Below are 23,687 nucleotides of genomic sequence, written 5' to 3'. Positions count from 1 at the left end.
AGCCTGGAGCCTGTTTCAGATTCTGTGTCTCCCTCTCTCTCTGACCCTCCCCCGTTCATGCTCTGTCTCTCTCTGTCTCAAAAATAAATAAACGTTAAAAAAAAAAATTAAAAAAAAAAAAAAAGAATTACACGGAAAGTGTTAAGTGCCCACCATATGGAAGGAGCTCAGCAAATTTTAATTACTGTTATTGTTATTACTGATACTACATAAGACACTTTTAGATGATTCATGGGTCAACTTTTCATTTTAATATTTATGACTTTATATTAATATATTTTGGAAATATTTTAACATATTTAAAAAATAGCTAGCATAGCTGTCAAATCTATGACTTTATAGATATTAAGGCTTAGAACGAGTCCATGTCTTTAAAAAGTGATTTAAAGCTGATGGAAAGAAAAACAGTAAATAAAAAATAGTATATATAGGTAATACACAAAAGTAAACATCTTCCCAAATTAAAATCTAGGAAATACTGGAACTATATAATGCCTATTTATATAAATTTTTATACTTGAAAAAATTACCTCTTTGCTTTAAATGGCCTTGGGTGTGAGATGACACATATGCAAAAGGTATTATATAATCAGTAACAACTGGATCAGATGCTAACAGGGAGATTTCAATTATCAAAAGAGCAACTGACCTCTCTCTCCATAAAAACGAAAAGTGCGTTTATAAGAGGTAGGAAGAAAGAAAATTAGAAGACAGATCATGCACATGTGGAAAAATGTAATGCTAGTGTGGTGTTAAAAAGTGGATTTTTAAAAGAAAATTCATGGAATTTCTAACAGACTACTAGTCTGACACTGTTCTAACAGTGATTAAGGAGGATTAAGAGATTGTTTACTGTGTGCCTCTGGCTGGTGGAGCACTTCCTTGTTTACAGAGGGAGGGCTCCCAAGGGAGGCTTCCAAGGCTCCAGAAGCAGTTGGTGGTCAGCAAGGATAAGATCATTCTCAGTGCCAATCGGAAAGGGCCTTGGGGGCTTACTGGTTTCAACCCAGACCTTCAGGCCTCAGCTCTGATTAGGGGCCAGCATTTGAGGAGAGTATACCTATTTTCAGGGAATGAAGCAGGTAATAAAATGGGGGAAGGAAAGCCAGCAGCTTATACAAATGCAGTTCAACCAACACTTTGGGACCAAAGGGTTCTTTCATGACAACAGAAATTTGTACTTTGAAATGTAGATTTCTTTCTTTTCATATTTTGGGGAATAGTCCTTTTTCTTTTCCCTATTTTTTTTAAGCCTTCTTCAGTACTTACTAGAGTTCTTGTTGAAAATGCCAGCCTCTCACTGTGCTCAGGGGAACAAGAAGGAGGAGGGATATGAAGAGACTCCCTGGGGTCAGATCTATCAACATCCACTGTACTGGGTGCTTTAACATCTGCTCTGTTCTTTAACTTTGCAAAACCCAAGTGGTCAGAGCCTTTCTGCCCAGGTCAAAAGTCTCAAACAGAAACAGCTTATATACCTTGGGAATCAAGTTAAGGAAAGCCTTAGGAATCAGAGGGATAAACCCCAAGACAATTAGAAGCTCCTTCTACTGGTGAGGAAAGTGAGGCATCCAGGCTTCAGAAGCAGAGGCTTGCATTTACCCCCAGGGTCAGGATCATACATGTGCTTCCTTAAATCCTGAGGCCTGAGTACTTGCTTGCCTCACTTTAGTCCCTGCCCAGATTCTAGAATTTTCAAATCCTGAAAGGAATTGGAGTTTATATTTTGTTTTAGTAAGGGAGGCCACTCCCTTACAAGAGTCCTGCCTTAATAAATGATGCTTGATTTTATTGAGCTGGTTAAAATAAAGAAAAAAAAAAAAGAGGGAGATAAGTAATAAAAAAGAAAACACTAGATTTCAAAGAAACCAAACCCAATTAAAAAAATGTCTAGGGGCGCCTGGGTGGCTCAGTCAGTTAAGAGTCTGACTTCGGCTTAGGTCATCATATCGCAGTTTGTGGGTTCGGGCCCCGCGTCAGGTTCTGTGCTGACAGCTCGGAGCCTGGAGCCTGCTTTGGATTCTGTGTCTCTTTCTCTCTCTGCCCTTCCCCTGCTTGTGCTCTGTCTGTCTATCAAAAATAAATAAACGTAAAAAAAAAAAACCTTTTAAAAAAATGTCTGAATAGGAATCTAAAGATTATTTTCCTTTTCTTAATATTCCCCAACAAATAACCCTTTACAGAGCAAAGGCAACTATAATCTGAATTATTTATAGAGGGAATAAACCATTTCTTAAAGTCTTTCTGATTCTTCAGAAAAACTTCCTTTTTGGTTCAACTTTTTATCATCACAAATAAAATAAATGTATTAATTCCCTGACCAATAGGTACCTATTTGCTATAATTCCTACTCTTTTTTTTTTTAAGTTTGTTTAATGTTTGTTTGTTTACTTATTTATTTATTTAGAGGGCGTCTCCACATGGGGGAGGGGCAGGTAAAGAGGGAGAGAGAGAGAGAGTTCTGAGCAGACTCCACACAGCCAGTGCAGAGCCCGATATGGTTCTTGAACCCACGAACCGTGAGATTGTGTCTTGAGCTGAAATCAAGAGTCACTGAGCCACCCAGGCACCCCTATAATTCTTACTCTTAACAGAGACACTGATGTGTCTCCGACATTTACTCAAGTAAGCTTAAAAGAGAATGGAGCCACACTTTATACCAGTCAAAAGTAAGTGTATGGGTGTTTTGTGGTAAAGAATGTTATTAGGCTGGAGCCTAAAGAACTAGATTCAAATCACTGAGTTTTCTTATATATAAATGTAGGAATGGCATTAAATAAGCTCTAAAGTCCTTTATGTAGAAGTCTGTGATCCTATTTTAGGATTAGGTAGCAAGGAATGGGGGCCAAAGACTCCATACAGAGTAAAATTCAGATAGAAATGCTTCATCGAGGTGAGGAGGGGGCAATTCAATTTCTGTTTTCTCTAGTAGCCCTAATTCTTGCTTACTGTTCTTAAAATTCCCAGGCCAAACTGGTAAGTATTTATTCCAAGACCAGCTTGAACTGAATAAGAGTAGAAAAACATTACCTCCCAAGATGACATTTCATTCATGCAGTCAATAATTTAGCAAATATTTACCATGCCTCTGCTTTATACAAGGTGCTGTGCGGTGCAGAATGTACAAATGGGCAATCTCTGAACTTTAAAGTTGGTAGGTTGTCCTGCTCAGTAAGGACACACATAAGCAAAAAAATTGGAGAAGTTCCACAGGAAACCTACAAAACCCAGTGGCTGAAGCATAGCTTTCTAGCTTGGAAAGCTGGTCTCCATTTAAAGCTACCTACTCATGGGGCTCCTGGATGGCTCAGTCGATTAAGTGTCTGACTTCGGCTCAGGTCATGATCTCATGGTTCATGGGTTAGAGCCCTTCATGGGGCTCTGTGCTGACAGCTCTGAGCCTGGAGTCTGCTTCAGTTTCTCTCTCTCTCTCTGTCTCTCTCTCTGTCTCTCTCTCTCTCTACCTCAACCCCACTTGCACTTTGTCTCTCAAAAATTAATAAACGTTAAAAAAAATTTTTTTAAAGCTACCTACATAGAAGAGGTTAATTCCCTTCAGTTTCATAATCTATAAAATGGGGATAATAATAGTACTACTTCATAAAGTTGTTGAGAGGATTAAATGAGAAAACAGGCTAAAGCACCTTAAAATAATGCCTGGTACACAGTTAATACCCAGTAAATGTTAGTTGTTATTGTAGTTTTTATTGGAGTTCAGAAGATTAAGTGGTTGATTTGACTCCAGAGAAGGAAGAAAAATTTCATAAGGAAGTCATGTTAGAACTGGGCATTGACAGATGGAAACAGGACAGTAGGAAGGAAAAGGAAGGAGAAAAGAGAGGGACAAAACAAAGAGAAATCCTTGGTGTAGCAAGTAGTTCAATTTGGCTGGAGTGGAAAGTTCCTTAACAGACACAGTGGCTGCAACCCCAATCAAAATAGCACCAGCATTCTTCACAGAGCTATAGAACAAACAATTCTAAAGTTTGTATGGAACCACAAAAGACCCTGAATAGCCAAAGTAATGTTCAAAAAGAAAACCAAAGCTGGATGCATCACAATCCCAGACTTTAGCCTGTATTATAGAGCTGTAATCATCAAGACACTATTGTATTGGCACAAAAACAGACACATAGGCCAATGGAAGAGAACTAAAAACCCAGAAGTGGGCCCACAAATATACGGCCAACTAATCTTTGACAAAGCAGGAAAGAGTATCCAAGGAAAAACAAAAACAAAAACAAAAACAGTCTCTTAGCAAATGGTGCTAGGAGAACTGGACAGCAACATGAAGAAGAATGAACCTGGACCACTTCCTTATACCATACACAAAAATAATTTCAAAATGGATTAAAGACCTAAATGTGAGACAGGAAACCATCAAAATCCTAGATGAGAAAACAGACGGCAACCTCTTTGGCCGCAGCAACTTCTTACTTGACATGTCTCCCAAAGCAAGGGAATAAAAGCAAAAATGAACTATTGGGACCTCATCAAGATAAAAAGCTTTTGCACCACAAAGGAAACAATCAACAAAACTAAAAGGCAACTGACGAACTGGGAGAAGATATTTACAAATGACATATCAGATAAAGGGCTAGCATCAAAAATCTATACAGAACTTACCAACCTCAACAACTGAAAAACAAATAATCCAGTGAAAAAATGGGCAGAAGACATGAATAGACATTTTTCCAACGAAGACATCCAGATGGCAAACAGACACATGAAAAGATGCTCAACATTGCTCATCATCAGAGAAATACAAATCAAAACCACACTGAGATCCCACCTCACACTGGTCAGAGTGACTAAAATTAACAACTCAGGAAACAACAGGGGAACCTCTTGCACTGTTGGTGGGAATGCAAACTGGTGCTGCCACTCTGGAAAACAGTGTGGGGGGGTTCTTCAAAAAATTAAAAATACAATTACCCTACGACCCAGCAACTGCACTACTAGGAATTTATCCAAAGGATACAGAAGTGTTGATTTGTAGGGGCATATGCACCCCAATGTTTATACCAACACTATCAACAATAACCAAATCATGGAAAGAGCCCAATGTCCATCAACTGATAAATGGATTAAGAAGATGTGGTATATGCATACAACGGAATACTATCAACAGTGAAAAAAAGAATGAAATCTTGCCATTTTCAACAATGTGGATGGAACTCGAAGGTATTATGCTACGTGCAATAGGTCAGTCAGAGAAAGACAGATATCACATGATTTTACTCATATGTGGAATTTGAGAAATTTAACAGATGATCATAAGGGAAGGGTAGAAAAAATAAGATAAAAACAGAGAGGGAGGCAAACCATTAAGAGACTCTTAAATACAAAGAACAATCTGAGGGTTTATGGGGGAGGGGGTATGGAGGGGTAGGAAAAAATGGGTGACGGGCATTAAGGAGGGCACTTGTTGGGATGAGCACTGGTTGTTATATGGAGGTGATAAATCACTGGAATCCATTCCTGAAGCCAGGACTACACTATATGTTAACTAATTTGAGAGTACATTAAAAAAAAAAAAAAAAAAGTAGCTATACAAAGCAATAAAATAAATTAAAAAATAGAAACAGTGACATGATATGCAGTTCAGAACACCACTGTAGAACTTAATATAAATCACTTAATTTTTTTCTATTAATTTCCCTTCATCCCCACTTATGTCCTAGAAATTAACAGTAGTAAAAATTAGATGAAGTGTTATTATTAATATAGATAATGTAGTCAGCATTACATATATGTAATCCTATTCGGGTAGGATTACATCCTATATGGGTACATAAACCAAAGTATCTAAATCCAAAAACCTTATGTATTTTCCCTGAGCCTTTCTGGAAGCAATCTGTCAAGTTTGAAAAAGCACTAATAATTCTTAAGACTAAGAATCAGAAAACACATTCCATGCCAGGTAAAAGTCACTTAACCCTCTGGGCCTCAATCTTCTCTTAATAAAAATGTATATACTACTATTACTTCAGGATGGATGGATAGAAGAAATGCTAGAATGGTGGTAAGGCTATTGTAGGAAGGGAAAAAACTTGCCAACCTCCTTGGGTAGACATAAAACACAAAGGCCACAATTGATGTAAAAGCACTTTACATACCTGATAAATCTCATATAAAACACAAGGAATTTTTCCTGCATACCACATACAGAAAGGCAGGAACTCTGGACCAGAAGGTGGTGGTAAATGATTTTATATATATATATATGTCTATGTAGAATACATAATATATATAATATATAATATATATATTACATATATATAAATGAAAGTTTTGGGGTTAGATTGACTTAGATCTGAATATGTATATTATATATTATATAAATATACTATATGTATAATATATATAATATATGTTATATATACATATATATATATTATATATATATAATATATATATATGTTTTGGAGTCAGATTGACTTAGATCTGAATCCTGTCAGGGCCTGTCATACAAGTTCTGTGACCTGAAAGCAAAACAGCCTGAACTACTGTGTTTCTTTCCTGCTATTGATGCGATTTTACCAAATACACAATGTCAATCCTATAATGGTTTTTCCCCTCACTGCTTCAGCCTCTTACAAGCACCTACAGGATCTAGTGACTTACATTTCAGAAATTCTTGTCAGTTTCACCTTATTATTTTAACCCTTACGCCTCCTTTTAGGGCCATTCTGATTTTTTCACTTTTTTTTTTTAAGTGTCTGAGATTTCCCCCCACCATCACCATTTTTTTAAAGGCAGTTAAGCCTAAAATTAATTAATCATAATTTTACCTCTTCCATCAAGCCCCTCTTGACCCTCCTAAACATAATCTATTAGACTTGTTTATGTGTCCTGCTCTCTGTAAGTGCTCAACAAATGCTTCTAAAGTTAATAATATTGACAAGTTCACAGTTTAATTGGCAAGTATCAGAAACATCCAAATGCGGTTAGCCAAATCTAGGCCCAATAAAAACTAAATTTTATTATATATTTTCAGGATATTTTTAATAATAGTGATATTTTTAATGTGTTGAGTAATATATTTAATTGTTGGGCAAACTACCTTTTTCTACATTTATCTGCAGGTAATGTATTATTTAATTCTCATTGCGTCCTTGTAAAATTGGTTTGGCAAGTATGATTTTCTAATTCACATGTGGGAAAACTGACCAGCAGTTATCTCTCTCTATGGTGCTGTGGAGCCCCATGAGAACTCAAACCTTCCACTTGTAAATCCAGTGCACCAACTCCGGGAAATTCTGCAAACAGACTGCAAAAATGAAAAACTAAAGAAACTTACTTTTTGCAAACAATATGGAAATGAATAACAATGGAAACATCTGCCAAGAACTCATATGTAATAAACATAAACATCAATTGGCAAGATATGTTTAAAATGTAGGCTCCATTAAATATTTTTTTAATGGACGGATAGTATGGAAGGCATAAAATATTTCCATTGTATTCCTGCTATCCAATTTCAACTTGAATTAATTCCCCACAGAACCTATACTCAAATAGGATTATAAAAGGGATTTCACTATTTGGAGAAAAAAGACAAGAAAGCTGTGTCACAGAATGTGCAATGTGATACTTATCTCATGTACTATGCCTTAAAGCTACAAATGGGAGTGGACCCCCTTTGCCTCCTACCCCATCCACACTGAGCCCAAGGGGGCTTCTGATTAACACTTGTCCAAAGCCCACGTTATCTACTTTTTTTTTTAATTTACTCTTATTTCAGATACATGTCAAATACGCATTGCTAACAAAATCTGTTGGCTTTTGTGACCCCTGGGTCGTGATAATAAGGATTATCGTCTGCTAATAATACCTTAGTTTGTTTTGCAGGTCAATGAGGCAAAGTGGAAGTTACCTCTTGGAAGTAACTTATCTTTGATCAGTGCTACCAGTAATTTCAGGATCACTAGCACAACCGTGAGAAACAGACGATTATAAAAGTGTCCAAAGGGTAACTCCGGCTTGGCCAACCCGACCTCAAGCCCTGGTGCCAGACAGGAAGGACGGAGACTGGGGGCGTTCAGTCCCCAGTGTGCAAAGTAACCGACAGCTTGTCCATCCCACAGCTCGGCGCCGGATGGGATGGAGGCCGGGCAGGCAGGCTTGCTGGCCCGGGGGAGGTTGAGTGCATACCGGGTTGAAGCAGTGACCTTGACAACCCCTCCGCCGCCCCGGGAGGCTCGGGGTGGACGCAGGGTTAGGGTAGCGGTGCGACAGCCTCCAGGTGGCCCGGGGAGTCTCAGGGCGGACGCAGCGCGGGGCAGTGGCGGTATCCCACCCCCACCCCCCACCCCCCACCCCCGAGGCTGAGCCTCGCGGGGGTCTCCCGGCTCTCCCGGGCACCTCCAGCTGCGGGACGGCGGGGCATCTCGGGCGGGGCTCGGGCGGGGGACCGGGGCTCCCGGGACAGCAGTTGGGGGTCCCTCCTCCGCGGCCGGGAGGGAGGTGGGCCCTACCTCCTCGGTGGCCGTGGGGCAGTAGGAGATAAGCACGAGCGTGGTGAGCAGGTTGATGGCCAGGCCCAGGAGGGTGATGGAGTTGGGGGCCATCCACAGCGGGATCCACTGGAGCAGCCAGGTCCAGTAAACCTGCAGCGGCGGCTCGAGCAGCGAGACGCCCGCCGCGCTGTAGCGGTGCTCCTCCAGCCGCCGCAGCTGCGCCGCGCTCAGCGGCTCCGCCAGCGCCTTCAGCCAGCGCGGCGCCGGCCTGGCCCCGGCGCCCGCCGCCATGGCCGCCTGCGGGCCCTGCCGCTTCGAGGGAGCGCGGCCCGTGCCCGGCGCCAGGGCGGGGAGAGGTGAAGGGAGGGGCTTGCGGACCGGGGCCTGTGGCTGCCGGGTGGGACTCTCCGGTCGGGCTCGCTCGACCGAGGTCGAGGTCAGGCGGGGCCGCCCCAGGTCCCGGGGCCGCCCCAGGTCCCGGGGCCCCCGCCCCCAGAGCGGCCCGGCCGCTGGTGCGACCGCGGGGGTGGAGTGAGGGCGGGGCCTCCGGGGAGAGGACCTGGGGGAGGGGTTGGGGAGAGTCCGGCGAGGTGTCAGGGAGGGTTGGACCGGCTCTCGCTGGCCACCAGGTCACCACTAGGGTCCCGCCAACAGTAACTTTCTGGTTGGCGTGCAAGGGCCCTGACTTCCCCAAGGGGCTGATGCACCTGCCTCTAAAGTTCGATTCTTCTCCAAGGATGTCTGGTCGGGCTCCCGTGAGGAAAAACTCCTCGCTAGCTGGGCAGTTAGAGGCTGGTTCCTCTAACCTGTGGTCTTGTGCACAACTCTTTTCTCCTGGTGTGGGTGTGCCCTGGCCTTTGGCTAACTACTGAAGGACGACGCTGCGTGTGGAGTCTGGCGGGAGGGGAGGGCGGTTGGTTGTGTGAGAACATGATTTTGCACATCTTGGGTCACCGGCCTCATGGCCCCATCTGTCTGTCCAAAAAGAGGTCCTACTTGATAAACGCACCACAAAAACAATTCTTCTTCCAACCCAAAGAACAGGGGCCCTTTAGCTCTATAGAACTCTCTCTGTGGGTTCAAAGACCAAGATATTGAAAGGAAAAATCAGGACTTGAAAAGGCTTGCTAACAAGGGGACTGAATGGTTGAAACTCAAATGCCCTTTTTTCAGAGCATCCAGTACCAGTAATTGGACATTTTTACACGCAGCCTTCTCTGGCGATAGAGGACAGAGATCCAGGCAGCGTCCTCCCACTATACAGTGGACTGAGCACACTTGCCACACAATGGTAGCTCACCAGCCCCTTACCTCACAATGCACCTCTTTACACAGGGGACATCCTGCCATAAACATTGCACAGCCTGAGATAAGCCTCCCTCTTGCCTTTTTTTACTTCCTGGTTCTGATCTTTATGCAATTTTCTAAGGCATAGAACAAGCTCAGAGACTGTTTTCAAGACAGTGTGTTAAGAAACATGTATCAGCAGATGCAGTTTGTCCCTCAGGATTCACATTATGACACCTCGGAGAGGAGTCAGCAAACTACTAACAGCCCACCACCTGTTTTAGTACAGCCCACGGGCTAAGTATGGTCTTTACATTTTTAAATGGCTGAAAAAAAATCAAAGGAATTTTTTTGATGCAAAATTATATGAAATTCAAACTTCAGTGTCACAAATAAGGCCACGTTTATGCTTCACATATTGTTTAAACTACTTTCTCACTCAAAAGCCGAGTTCTGTGGTTGTGACAAACACCACACGGGCCTGCAAACCCTGGAATATTTACAGTCTGGTCCCTCACAGAAAAAAGTTTGGTGACCCCTGCCTTAGGTGTCTATAGACCAAACCATTCTTTGGATATATACCTCCTAATCTTTCATGTGAAGAAAAAAGTGCTGAAAAATGCAGGAAAGGAATCAGAATGACAGAAATCCATTTTTAACTATGCTGGTTTTATGTACAGTAAACTTGGAGACATCTGTTTTTTTAATTTATCAATGCCATGAAAAATCCAGGGTGAAATCCTTTTTCACATCAATAAATTTAACTATATTACAGATAATTTCTAGTGCACATCAAAACATCAAAGGAGAATGAAAAGACACAAGCCATAAACCAGGAAAAGGTATTTCCCTGAAATAAAATCCACATTGACTACTACCCAGATTATATAAAGAATTCCTAAAATCAACAAGAAACAGAAAAACAATCAACTGGGCTTATATTCAGATACCTGTAAGAAAAATCCCCAAAATCTGTTGACATAAACAAAATAAGAGTTTATTTCTTTCTCGCATAAAAATCTATAATTGCAGTGGCCTCATGATCATCAGGAACTCAGGCTCTTCTGTCTTTCTCTTCTAACATCCTCTCTCTGACTTGTACCTTAAGGTAATTACTTGGTTCTGAATGGCCTCTGGAGCTCCACCCATTCTATTTGCATTTCAAGTAGACGGAAAGAGAAAGGGAGTGAAAAAAAAAAAATAAGTTGGATACCACTCAGCCAAGCCAGCAAAATAAGGTGCTTTTCTAAAATTCCAAACCAACACTTCTACATGCATCCCACTAGCCCAGAACTTAATCACGTGGCCTTGAGTGCAAGTATTAGCAAGGAGGAATAGGAGGGGACAACCATTTTGATAAATAATCTGGCATTATCTGGTAAAGTTGAATATGCACGTACTCTAGCACCACAATTCTGACCCAGGAGTACATCCTAGAGAAATTCTTGCACATGTGTCCTAGGAGATAGGTATAAGAATATTCATCTTTGTACAATAATCAACAACTATAAATACCCTAAATGTCCACTAATACTGAATGGATAAGCTGAGGTATTTTCACACAATTTAATATTATACAGCAAGTTTAATATAGCAGTAGAAAATAAACCATAGCTACACTTATTAACATGAATTGCACAAGTATAATACTGAGAGACAGGAAAAAAAGCAAGTTACAGAAAAAATGCACATAATATGATTTATTTAATTCACACAGAGTTCAAAAACATGTATGACTTTGCATTTAGGAATATGTACATATGTGACATAAGCTATGAAGAAAAGGAAAAAAAATGATATATAAAATTCCAGAAATGGGATTGTAGAAGGGCACACAGATTGATTCCAAAGTATTGGTAATTATATTAATTAGGATACAAAACCCCATGGTCTAAGTATTTTTCTCTCACCTATTGTCAGGGAATTCTGGGCTGGTATGGCAACTCCAAAGTGTCAGGGACACTGATTCCTTCCATTTTATTAGGACGTGATGGTGATCTGGCTGTGACATCTGTCACCCCATTGATCACCAGGGTTGATTCTGCTTATCTGGCTGGGTAGGCGGGTGTCCCCTTCTTCCCTCGCTGCTGCATGTGCATCCCTCCTGAAGCTGTGCACTCCGTAGAAGAGGACGACCTTCCCCAATACAGGAGGATCATTTTTTGGTCAAGGGTATACGAGTAGTTGCGCTCCCCTGCTAGAACCTCCAAACAAGCTCTAGAGGTCCATTTTATTAGACTGTCACCCTCAGGATGTTGCCCCTTGTCCTTGTAGTAAAAAATGACTAACCACAAGTTCCAACCAATTCAAATGGGAAAAAAGAGAAGCTGTGCTCTTTTCCTTGCTAGGGCGTGGCCTAAAATTGTACCTGTTTCTTCTGCTCTTATCCTATTGGCCAAAACTTGGTCACATGGCTATGTGTAGCTGCAAGAAAGGCTAGAAACGTGGTTTTTAGCTGGCTAACCATTTTCCCCTGTAAATAATTTCTGTTATTACTGAAAGGTTGGAAAATGGATATTGAAGGGCCCTTTTGCTATCTCAGCCACAATTTAAAAAAAAAATTTTTTTTAACATTTATTTATTTTTGAGACAGAGAGAGAGCATGAATGGGGGGGGGGGGGTCAGAGAGAGGGAGACACAGAATCTGAAACAGGCTCCAGGCTCTGAGCTGTCAGCACACAGAATCTGAAACAGGCTCCAGGCTCTGAGCTGTCAGCACAGAGCCTGTCGCAGGGCTTGAACTCACGGACCGCAAGATCATGACCTGAGCGGAAGTCCTTCGCTCAACCGACTGAGCCACCCAGGCACCCCTCTCAGCCACAATTTTTAAACTAGGTAGTAGGAACATGGTATTTATTTTATTTATGCTATATATGTGTAATCATTTTTCTTTGCAAATATGGAATATTATATCATCAAAAAGGAGTAAACGTAATAAAAAATTAAAAGCACATTTTCTCTAACACTCATACTCTTAAGCTGCTTTCTACCCTTGTTTTTGGGGGAAAATTTTTGGAAATGTCAAATGAATTCAAGACCTATTAAGGCCTACCTGTCTAATGTCAAAGAAAAGTAGATTAGAGATTTCCCATTATTTCACCTCTTGAATCGTGGCTTCCTTTGATTACCATGGTTTATCACATAGTGATTGATGTTCACAAATTTTCCATTTTTGAACTAACATGGTAGCTTACATTTATGAGCTCCACTGAGGCACTGTTCTAAGCATCAGGAGTTATTTCATTTAATATTTTAAAAATCCTATGAAGTAGGTATGATTCTCATACCCATTTGCAGATTTTTTTCATTGGATCCCACTGAGGTTCAATAACTTGCAATGACTGCACAACTAGAAAAGTGGTAAAACCAGGATTCAAGACCACATAGTTTGATTCCAGAGCCTATACTGCTAACCATAGCTAAATGCCACCTACTAAATTACATATATAAATATTGGACTTAGATGGATATTTTTGTCAATATTCAACTGTCCAGTTTCTATATATCATGTAGATTTTATGCCATTCTAGATATTATGTAAAAAATGGTTTTATTTAAATACTGAAACTGATGAAGAATTCCCTTGCTCAGATGCCTTTGGTAAAGTCCAACCTCCCTAGCTTGGCATTTGAAGGCTAAATCTACTTTTCCAGTCTTACCTCCCAAATATCTCCTCTAACCTCACTTCCCTTTCTAAGTCTCGTGCTCCAACTTTCATTAGCTGTTGCCAAACACACCCAGAATTTTCTCATGTCCTGATTTTCTCCCTGGTCTTGGGGAGTACCTTCCATCCCTCATTACCCCTAAAACAGTGCCCGCCAATCAAGACTCAGCTTAAATTCCATCTTCTCTGAGATGACCTTGCACATTCTTCCAGTTTGACCTCTCCTGCTTCCACACAACCAGAGCCTTTGTACTTGTATTCCACTCTGTCTTTGGTCACTTACTTATATACCAGTCTACCTCTCACCCAGCTTATAGAGTACTAGGATCACATTCCTGCACTGAGTGTGTTCCTCAATACCTGGCACTCAATAGACATCCATACTTTTAAAAAACTTTTCATTTTGAAATAATTATAGACTCAGAAAGTAGCAAAAATAATACAGAGGGGTCTCTTGTACTCGTCACCTACCCTCCCCCAATGGTAACATCTTAACATATTCACAGTACAATAGGTCCACAAATTTTTACTTGATTGTTTAGCTAAACTGAATTTCTTTCCCAAAAGAGAAAGGATATCTTGGTTTTACTTCTGCTTCTCTTCGTGTATGTAACTTTCACTTACATTTCAAAACTCCTTCCTCAGCATCTCAGCCAACTTCCCACAAAAGGTAACATAGTCTCATATAGTCAGATCAGGTGCATCTGTTGTGATATAACGGTTTCAAAAAGCCACTGATTTCCATTGGTTTGGAAAAAGGCATGGGTTGCAATCAAGAAATCACTGGCTAGGGTTGCCTAGCTGGCTCAGTCTGATAAGCCTCAGACATTTGATTTCGGCTCAGGTCATGATCTTGCCATTAGTGGGTTCACGTCCCCTGTCAGGCTTTGCATTGTCAGCGGGGAGCCTGCTTGGGATTCTTTCTCCCTCTCTTTCTGCCCCTCCACGCCTCTCAAAAATAAAAAAATAAACTTGAAAAAAAAAGAAATCATTGGCTAGATTTGGGGTGTAGCAGAATGTTATCATTTAGGGAGTCAAGCTGTGTGTTTAGAGGTTTAGACTCATAGGATAGAGTATTTATAAAGATTAGTATGGTTCTGCAGTTCTTTTTTCATTTACTTGCTTTGATCTAATTTATGTTTTTATAGTTTTGTACTTTGAGACTTTAAAGTCCATACTTTATAGAACTATGATACCTTACAAAATCCATGAGCAGACATGCAGTGTTTAATAGTAGGTTGCCAAAACCCTTTGCTCTCTTCTTTTACAAATGCTTGATTTCCTGAACGAAATCAGAAAACGATATTTCACAATATAGTCCCTGAGATGTTGTAATTGTGCTTTTTATCTGAAATTGTGAAAGCAATTTAGGATTAAGGAAACTGATTTCCCTCAGAGACAGTTCTTAGCACTCTTTTTTTAATATCCTTTAACCTTTTTAATTTGTTAACCTCTTCTGAGTTCACATCCTACTGCTTTAAGATTTTTTCCACAATATGATTTGAGGAGCACTAGTGGGAATGTTCTTCCTCAAAAATTCCTTCTTCAGCAGTCTAGGGTGCCTGAAATCCTACGAGTTATTCCTGTCTTCCGGTTAGGGCTTTTAGGAGTGACAGGTTAGGTCACATGTCAGTGTTAAGTTAGGTTGTTATCAGGAATACTTTAGGAGGGACACTTTTATCAGATTGACTTTCTTTTGGGCAGGTGAGAGACAATGTCCCCAAATAAATATCCATATAAGGAGCTAGAGAGAAAGAGGGCTGGAGCCACACCTGTCCTGAAGGAACAGGTACAGGACTCACCTGGAGATCCTGTTACAATAAAGGTTCCGAGTGAGGAGATGTGGAGAGTGCATGGTGCTGAGTTTTCTTTCCTAACATGCTCCCTGATGATGCCCATGCTGCTGGTCACAAGACCACATTTCAAGTGCAACATCCACTCTTAGAAGGCTTGGGTATAGGCATTGCTCTGAAGAAGCCCTTTAAACCCCAGGTGGAAGGGGGCTAGGGCAGAACAAAGAGAGAAAGCACTGGGGGCAGTTAAGGGACAAGAAAAGAAAGACCAGTTTGGCTCACTTAATTCTGTTTAAAGCTGTTTTTTTCCAGGACAAAGAAGAGTTAGATGATAGATAGATATTTAAGATTTTGTATTTTATTTTATATTTCTGATTTTATATTATATATATTACATATATATGTATATATTTATTTAAAACTCATTACATAATGTTCTCACCAGTGGAACTGAGATCCACTTGTTGGTCCCTGGTGAAGGTGTTGGCTGCTGGTTGTTGATGAGGCTTTTCTAAGATTATGCCATGCTTCCAAGAACTGGGACACCTTTAGCTCCCTGACAGTGTGTCTGGAACAACATCCATTGGAAGATCTGGGAATAAAAAATGGTTTTGTATTAAAATAAACTCCTATATCACAGAGAAGAATATAACATGTGCATAAAGTTCAATGGGTAAGCATACAAGGGGTTGTGGTGGTAGTCTCAGGCTATGCTCTCAGGTTCTGTCCAAGGTTTTCTTTTCTTCTGCAAAGAGGAATAGGGAGGGTGGTGGGGGACAGGTTAAGAAACCACTGCTGAGATAATGCCTGTAAAACACAGAAGTAGGTGCTTTTAAAAAAATTTTTTTTTTATTGTTGATTTTCTCTTTGCCATTTCCCCTTTCTTTAGTTCCTTGCCTTGTGAGGTTATTTCTGGCTTCATTTTTATCTCACTGCTCTTGATTTCCCCTCCCTTGGTGAAAATAATAATGTGTTAGTCAGTTCTCCTTTTCTCCCCCTGGTTTGATGTTGATTCTTGGTCTTGCCCTCCACCAAGCCCCTTCTTGCCATCTCCTGCTGATCTGTCCATCACTCTTGCTTAACTTCCTCAGAGAGTGGAGTTACTACTTTGGTGACACTTTGGTTCAGAGTCCATGCTTGCTATTATGAGGACTCAACAATCATGGAGAAACTTGTCTCACCAAGGAACTCCTACTATTGCTACCTAATGTTTGTTGAACCCTAACTAAGAGCTATTGACAAGTGAATAAAGTCACCCTGTGCAGAGATGCTCTGCCTCTTCTTGGCAGTCTTTGCTACCACCCAACCTGGCTCCAGCTCAGCGGTACCTCCCCAGGGCAGGAATGGGAACTGAATGGACAATGACCCCCAGTGGACACTCAGGAGTGTGGCTGGGATGACCAGTCCAATGGCACTTCAGGGGATACATTACTTGGGTGTCTAGTGTCTGGAATTTTCCAAATGACCACATGACTCCAAATCAGTTTTGGTTTATTTTGCAACATGGCTTCTTTCCAATTACCCCTTGTCCTAATCATCCAAGAAGGATGCCTTACAAAGTCCAAATAATGGTTCCTTTCCTTGCCACAGTGTTTCTGGTAACCCCTAGTTCTTTTTTATTTATTTTTTCATTAACAAAACAAAAAAAAAAAGCCGATATACACGCCAATAAAATTGATATGTAATGTCTTTAAAATGTTTTCTTGGGCTCCAAGACTAGGATGAGGGGGAGAGTTCAGGAATAAAGGAGGGAGCCTCTTGCCTGTGGATAGCTGTGTAAGTGCTTATCTACGAAGAACAGAAAGATGCTTTCTAAAGCTATTGCTTGGGAGTGAAAGAAATTATGGTGGACTATGCGCTTGAGTGCGATGTTTTTTCCTTTCATGACTAGAGTCAGCCGGTGCCCCAAGCCACCCTGAGTGACTTCTCTGGGAGTGTTTAACTGTTTTGCTGCCTCTCTGGTATTTTATTCCTAGTAATCTACTCCAGAGAGTAGAAAAATATTCAGCTAGGCCATAGGTTCCTCAGACCAGAGCAGTTGGTTGTTCATCAAGTGGTTTGTTTCTCTAGTCCATTCTAAGTTATCAAAGTTTAATAACAAAGGATTTTATAAATATATACATGCAGCAAGCACCTGAATTTTTGGTACAAGGATGGTAATTAATGGCCCAGCTAAAATAAGAACTAAAACACGGGCACCTGGGTGACTCAGTTGGTTAAGCCTCTGACTCTTGATTTCGGCTCAGGTCATGATCCCAGCATCCTAAGATTGAGCCCTGCATCAAGCCTCATTTCAAGCTCTGCACTGAGTGTGGAGTCTGCTTAAGATTCTCTCTCTCTCTCTCTCTCCCTCCCTCCCTCCCTCCCTCTCTATCTCTCTGAGGCTCAGTCGGTTAAGTGTCCGACTTTGGCTCAGGTCATGATCTCATGGTTCTCGAGTTTGAGCCCTGCATCAGCCTCTGTGCTGACAACTCACAGCTTGGAGCCTGCTTTGGATTCTGTGTCTCCCTCTCTCTCTCTCTCTCTGCCACTTTCCTGCTTGCGGTCTGTCTCTCTCACTCTTAAAAATAAATAAACATTAAAAAAATATTTTAAAAAGATTCTCTCTCCCTCTGCCCCCTCCCCCCACTTGTGCATGCTGTCTCTAAAATAAAAAAAAATAATAATAAAATAAATAAAATAAATGTGGGGTTCAATCTAGAGTTCAATTAATATCATAGGAGAATTGGTACTGGTATTATTATTTCTGATTCTATTCCTACTTCCAGGAAAAAGAGACCAAACTTGTATTTCTAGAATTCTCTTCTATAAAACTTAAGTGAGGAAGGAGATGGTGGGTCAGACTTGGAGTTTGGTGAGTGGAGAAAGGCTGGAGTGGGAGAGAAATTGGATGGAGATACAGGGAAGGAAACAGAGGTGGTTCAGGGTTGGCTACTCCTTTTATTTTTTTTTAATTAATTTATTTTTTAAAATTTACATCCAAGTTAGTTAACATACAGTGCAATAATGATTTCAGGAGTAGAATCCAGTGATTAATCACCTACATATAACACCCAGTGCTCAACCCAGCAAGTGTCCTCCTTAATACCCCTTGCCCAGTTAGCCCATCCCCCCACCCAAAACCCCTCCAGCAACCCTCAGTTTGTTCTCTGTATTTAAGAGTCTCTTGGGGCGCCTGGGTGGCGCAGTCGGTTAAGCGTCCGACTTCAGCCAGGTCACGATCTCGCGGTCCGTGAGTTCGAGCCCCGCGTCAGGCTCTGGGCTGATGGCTCGGAGCCTGGAGCCTGTTTCCGATTCTGTGTCTCCCTCTCTCTCTGCCCCTCCCCCGTTCATGCTCTGTCTCTCTCTGTCCCAAAAATAAATAAAAAAAAAAAAAAAAAAAAAAAAGAGTCTCTTGTGGTTTCTCCCCTTCCCTGTTTTCATATTATTTTTGCTTCTCTTCCCTTGTGTTCATCTGTTTGTGTCTTAAATTCCACCCATGAGTGAAGTCATATAATATTTGCCTTTCTCTAATTTCACTTAGCATAATACCCTCTAGTTCCATCCACATTGTTGAAAATGGCAAGATTTCATTCCTTTTGAACACCAAATAACATTCCACTGTGTGTGTGTGTGTGTGTGTGTGCGCACGTGTGTGTGTATACATATATATCACATCTTCTTTATCCATTCATTTGTCAATGGACATTGGGCTCTTCCATACTTTGGCTATTGTCGATAGTGCTGCTGTAAATATTGGGGTACAAGTGCCCCTTCGAAACAGCACTCCTGTATCCTTTGGATAAATACCTAGTAGTGCAATTGCTGGGTCATAGGGTAGTTCTATTTTTAACTTTTTGAAGAACTTCCACAGTTTTCCTGAGTGACTGCACCAGTTTGCATTCCCACCAGCAGTGCAACAGGTTTGCTCTTTCTCTGCATTGTTGCCAACATCGGTGTTACCTGAGTTGTTAATTTTAGCTGTCTGACAGGAGTGAGGTGGTATCTCATTGTGGTTTTGATTTGTATTTCCCTGATGATGAGCGATGTTGAGCATTTTTTCACGTGTCCGTTAGACATCTGGATGTCTTCTTTGGAAAAATGTCTATTCATGTCTTTTGCCCATTTCTTCACTGGATTATTTGTTTTTGGGGTGTTGAGCTTGATAAGCTCTTTATAGATTTGGGATATTAGCCCTTTATCTGATATGTCATTTGCAAATATCTTCTCCCATTCTGTTGGTTGCCTTTTCATTTTGCTGATTGTTCCTTCACCGTGCAGAAGTTTTCATCTTGATGAGGTCCCAACAGTTCATTTTTGCTTTAGTTTCCCTTGCACTGGGAGACATGTCAAGTAAGAAGTTACTGTGGCTGAGGTCAAAGAGGTCTTTGCCTGCTTTTTCCTCTAGGATTTTGATGGCTTCCTCTCTTACATATAGGTCTTTCTTCCATTTTGAGTTTATTTTGTGTATGGTGTAAGAAAATGGTCCAGGTTCATTCTTCTGCATGTCGCTGTCCAGTTTTCCCAACACCGTTTGCTGAAGAGACTTTTTTCCGTTGAATATTCTTCCCTGCTTTGTGAAAGATTAGTTGGCCATATGTTTGTGGGTACATTTCTGGGTTCTCTTTTCTATTCCATTGATCTATGTGTCTGTTTTTGTGACAGTACCATACTGTCTTGATGATTACAGCTTTGTAATACAGCTTGAAGTCTGGAAATGTGGTGCCTCCAGCTTTGGTTTTCTTTTTCAGGATTGCTTTTGCTATTCAGGGTCTTTTGTGGTTCCATACAAACTTTAGAATTGTGTGTTCTAGCTCTGTGAAGAATACTGGTGTTATTTTGGTAGGGATTGCACTGAATATGTAGATTGCTTTGGGTTGTATCGACATTTTAACAGTGTTTATTCTTCCAATCCATGAGCATGGAATTTTTTTCCCATTTTTTGTGTGTCTTCTTCAATTTCTTTCATAAGCTTTTTACAGTTGTCAGTGTGTAGATTTTCCACCTCTTTGGTAAGGTTTATTCCTAGGTATTTTATGGTTTTTGTTGCAATTGTAAATGGGATCGATTCCTTGATTTATCTTTGGGCATCTATTGAGAGGATCATGTGGTTCTCATTCTTTCTTTTATTAATGTGATGTATCACATTGATTGACTTGCAGATATTGAACCAGCCCTACATCCCAGGAATAAATCCCACTTGATTGTGGTAAATAATTCTTTTAATGTATTGCTGGATCCAGTTGGCTAGTATTTTGTTGAGAATTTTTGCATCCACGTTCATCAGGGAAATTGGTCTGTAGTTCTTCTTTTTAGTGGAGTCTGTCTGGTTTTGGAATCAAGGTAATGCTGAGGACTGGCTACTCCTAACTTCTATAGCTCATGTACATAAATATTTAGAAGTTATAAATGAAGCTAATGGATGGTTAATAAACTAGTTGTATTCTCCAGTCTTAATGAGCTGAATCCATAATGACTTGGAAGGCCAGGTTTGAATTGTAGAACTGTCAGATTCTTCAGAGATACTTGCCACAATATGGTGACCCACTGCCAGTCTCCCCACTCTTTACATCCTAGCTCCTTCCAGCACCACACCAGGAGGGTTCTTAGACCCACATGAGCAGATGCCCCACCTCATGCACAAGCTCTAGTCACATCCCCACACCCCTGCCTCCTGGCAAACAGGTGTGTCTCTGTCCTAACCTTTGAGCCTCAATGTGCATAAACTGGCCATGTGTTTCTTTTTAGGGAGTTTGAACTCAGGGAAAAGGCCCACAAATTCCCTAAAAGTTAGCTTGGGTGCAGTTTATAAGGGGGATGTGGTAAGGATTCTAAGTAGGCACATCCCCTTGGCTTTGTGGCCCTCCTGCCCTGTGGAGGGAATTAATGGGTGGAGGAGGGCCAGAGTGAGGCTCCTGAAAGTGTAGAATTCCCTCTTGCCCAGGTCCAAGGCTAGTACTAAGTGGTAGAACTGTCCAGTGTTCCCACAAAGAACATCTTTAAAAGTAGCAGGTAAATAGTGAAGCTATGGCCTTAGAGGTCCACACTTATATCCACACTTGTCCAGGAGGTTCAGAGTCTTTGAGTGGACCATAGTGGGTTGGACACAGACATTCCACCAGTATGGAATAAAATGGAGAGACTTTCCTTCTCTCCATTTTCTAGGCACAGAAAATATTCCAGCTGACCCAGGGCCTGAGGTAGGACCCTCGAACAGGACAGAGAGAATTTCTCAATTTCACTAGCTAGTGGAGAGCTCATCTAGCTAGTGGAGAGCTCATATTTTAATTTGATTTAGAAAAATAAAGTCATGTGGCATGGCCTATACTTCATTCTAGTGTGATACATACATGGATAATAACAAATACATAAACCACATTATCCAACTTCTGAATCCTTATAGGGATCTCTTACACCTGCTGTCTTCCCTGTTTATGTCTTCCCCTTTGTTTACTAGTCTTCTACATTATAAATTCTTTGAAGGCATGAAGTGGATTATTCATCATTGGGTTCTAGCTGAATCCACCACAGTGCCATGTACACATCAGACATTCAATAATTCATTTGTTGAGCTGAATAGAATTTTTCCGAAAGATTAAAAACGAGTGGCTAAGGATATATTACCTTGTTCCAATGCTTCTTGGAACTAGTGGGTTTTTCTCCTATTTCTGTATTAATTTAGATGAAACATTCATTAAGCTTTCTTCTAAAGTAAGTAAATAAATATGATCCTTTACAACATTTAATAAATGTTTAGTTTCCAAAAAGAATTCTTGGTAAGTTTCTGTGACATATAATTTTTCTTTAATAAAGTCAAATTCAAACAAAATTAGAACAAAGTTATACGAAAGGTAATAGCAATGACAGCTTCTGACATTTTTTGCTCTTTGTCGTTTCAAAATAGACTTTTTCTTCCTTTTTGGAATTTTGTGGTGCATGAGTACCCTTAAAGAGGTCATATGTAGAAAAATAACACTATCTAATACAAAATATATTTGAGAGCATGAGTCATGACTGGGAACCAATATTTTGTAAGGATACTTTACAGTCACTTTTAGGCAATGTTTATACAAAGCCTAACAAACTTGACCCTGACTTGGCAAAATCAGTCAATGAGTGAATTAGGCAACCAGCTTAGTTGCTGTCCTGGAGTTCAGACCAAGCAGCTGGGCTGCAGGGGCCCACACCAATTAGTTTTGCCAGACAGTTGTTTATTGGGTTTGCACATAAGGATATGATCTTCTTGACGTTACAGAGATGCCAGGTTTCTTTTACATAAAATATCTTAGTCGATAATGTGTAAATATATTTTCTGATTAAAATGGGTATTTACATAGGGGTTGCGCACATTACTGCTTCACAATGATTAAGGATATGGGGTAGTAGCCAATATTCTTCACAACCGATAAGGCAGGATCACCAACTCATCAGAACAGAAGAGGCAGCCATTATAGTTTGGACAAGAACCCAAGTTTTCTCTTGCTGTTCCCAAAGGTACTGCAGCTACCTGAATACACCACTCCTTCCCTTGATGAGACCCACGTCAGCCCAGGAGTGTGATCTCCCCCATACCTCCCAGCTCTAACCTGGAAAGGAAGCAGGGCAGATATTTTAAAATGTTGTCCCAGGATCCTATGGGCCCACCTACAGGTCACAATGTATTTATCTCCTAGGACAAAAGACCAAAAAGAAGAAATGGGGGGCGGCGAGGGAATAAACAGTAATGGTGAGGTGACTTACTTACCCTTCACTCCCTTAACTGAAACTTTCTCTAGAACAGCAGGAAGAGTCAAAGGAAGCGCTGAAAAGATGATGCGCGCTCCTGCAAATGTTTCTCAGCTTCTAGGATTTTGATGGTCTTCATTAGTCTGAATGGATGCCATCAGCAATCTCTAAATCTATAACCGCTCTGTCGTCTGCAGTAACTCTCTGTCACTAGCACTAGCTGTTTTGGCAGGAGCTCTGGTACATTTGGCCTGGAGGCTGTGCCAGAGACAAATGAAGGTCAGGCCTGAGTTTGGTGGCACCTGGCTCCCAGGCTTTTGTCCTCAGTTCTGTTTGCGCACACAACCCCAAGCACATAAAAGAATACTGTGTGATCTCATCATAAGTGCTTCAAACTTATTGTACCATTTATTGAATACAATTTCCCTTCTGTTGAGAAAACTGTGTCTGAGAGACTTTATGAAGTCGTCTTATAGGGAATACAAATGGGAAAAAGCGTACAGATCCACTGGTGTTAAGCAGGATTGTGTGAAATAACCCTGTTTTGCTTAGAAAAATCTGTTAGATCAAGAAAAGAGTGACTTTTCAAGAGAAAGATGGGTTTTCAAGATCTGACCGTGGTATATGGTACTATGTCATTTTATTTTGGAAAAAAGAAAGCATTTACAGCCTACTATTTTAAACTGAAACAACAGCTTTTGCTAATTTTCTAGCTTGCTTTTTTTGTAAAGTACACTGACCAAGCACAGAAATCATGAGCAAAATGTTGACTTCAAA

The 23,687-nt window shown here is 40.8% G+C and overlaps 1 protein-coding gene across 3 annotated transcripts in view; it reads right to left on the bottom strand.

Annotated features, from left to right (window-relative positions):
* The window catches only part of CHPT1 (choline phosphotransferase 1), a 35,303-nt gene extending 26,433 nt beyond the window's left edge, over positions 1-8,870 (bottom strand). Inside the window, exon 1 of one of the 3 annotated variants that reach the window (XR_009617027.3) lies at positions 8,481-8,869. Coding sequence is in view for 2 of the 3 variants with exons in the window: in XM_060656612.3 (XP_060512595.1) it covers positions 8,481-8,753 (273 nt within the window). In the remaining variant the exon portion in view is untranslated. Of the gene's footprint in view, positions 1-8,480 lie in introns of all 3 variants that reach the window. The other 2 variants (XM_060656612.3, XM_060656611.3) reach the window with 2 other exon arrangements.
* Between the last annotated feature and the right edge of the window lie 14,817 nt (positions 8,871-23,687).

This window comes from Panthera onca, chromosome B4, assembly GCF_046562875.1.
Source record: "Panthera onca isolate mPanOnc1 chromosome B4, mPanOnc1 haplotype 2, whole genome shotgun sequence".
NCBI classification, from domain to species: domain Eukaryota; kingdom Metazoa; phylum Chordata; class Mammalia; order Carnivora; family Felidae; genus Panthera; species Panthera onca.
The sequence above is the reverse complement of the archived record's forward strand: the minus strand, read 5'-3'. Positions and strand labels throughout refer to the sequence as shown.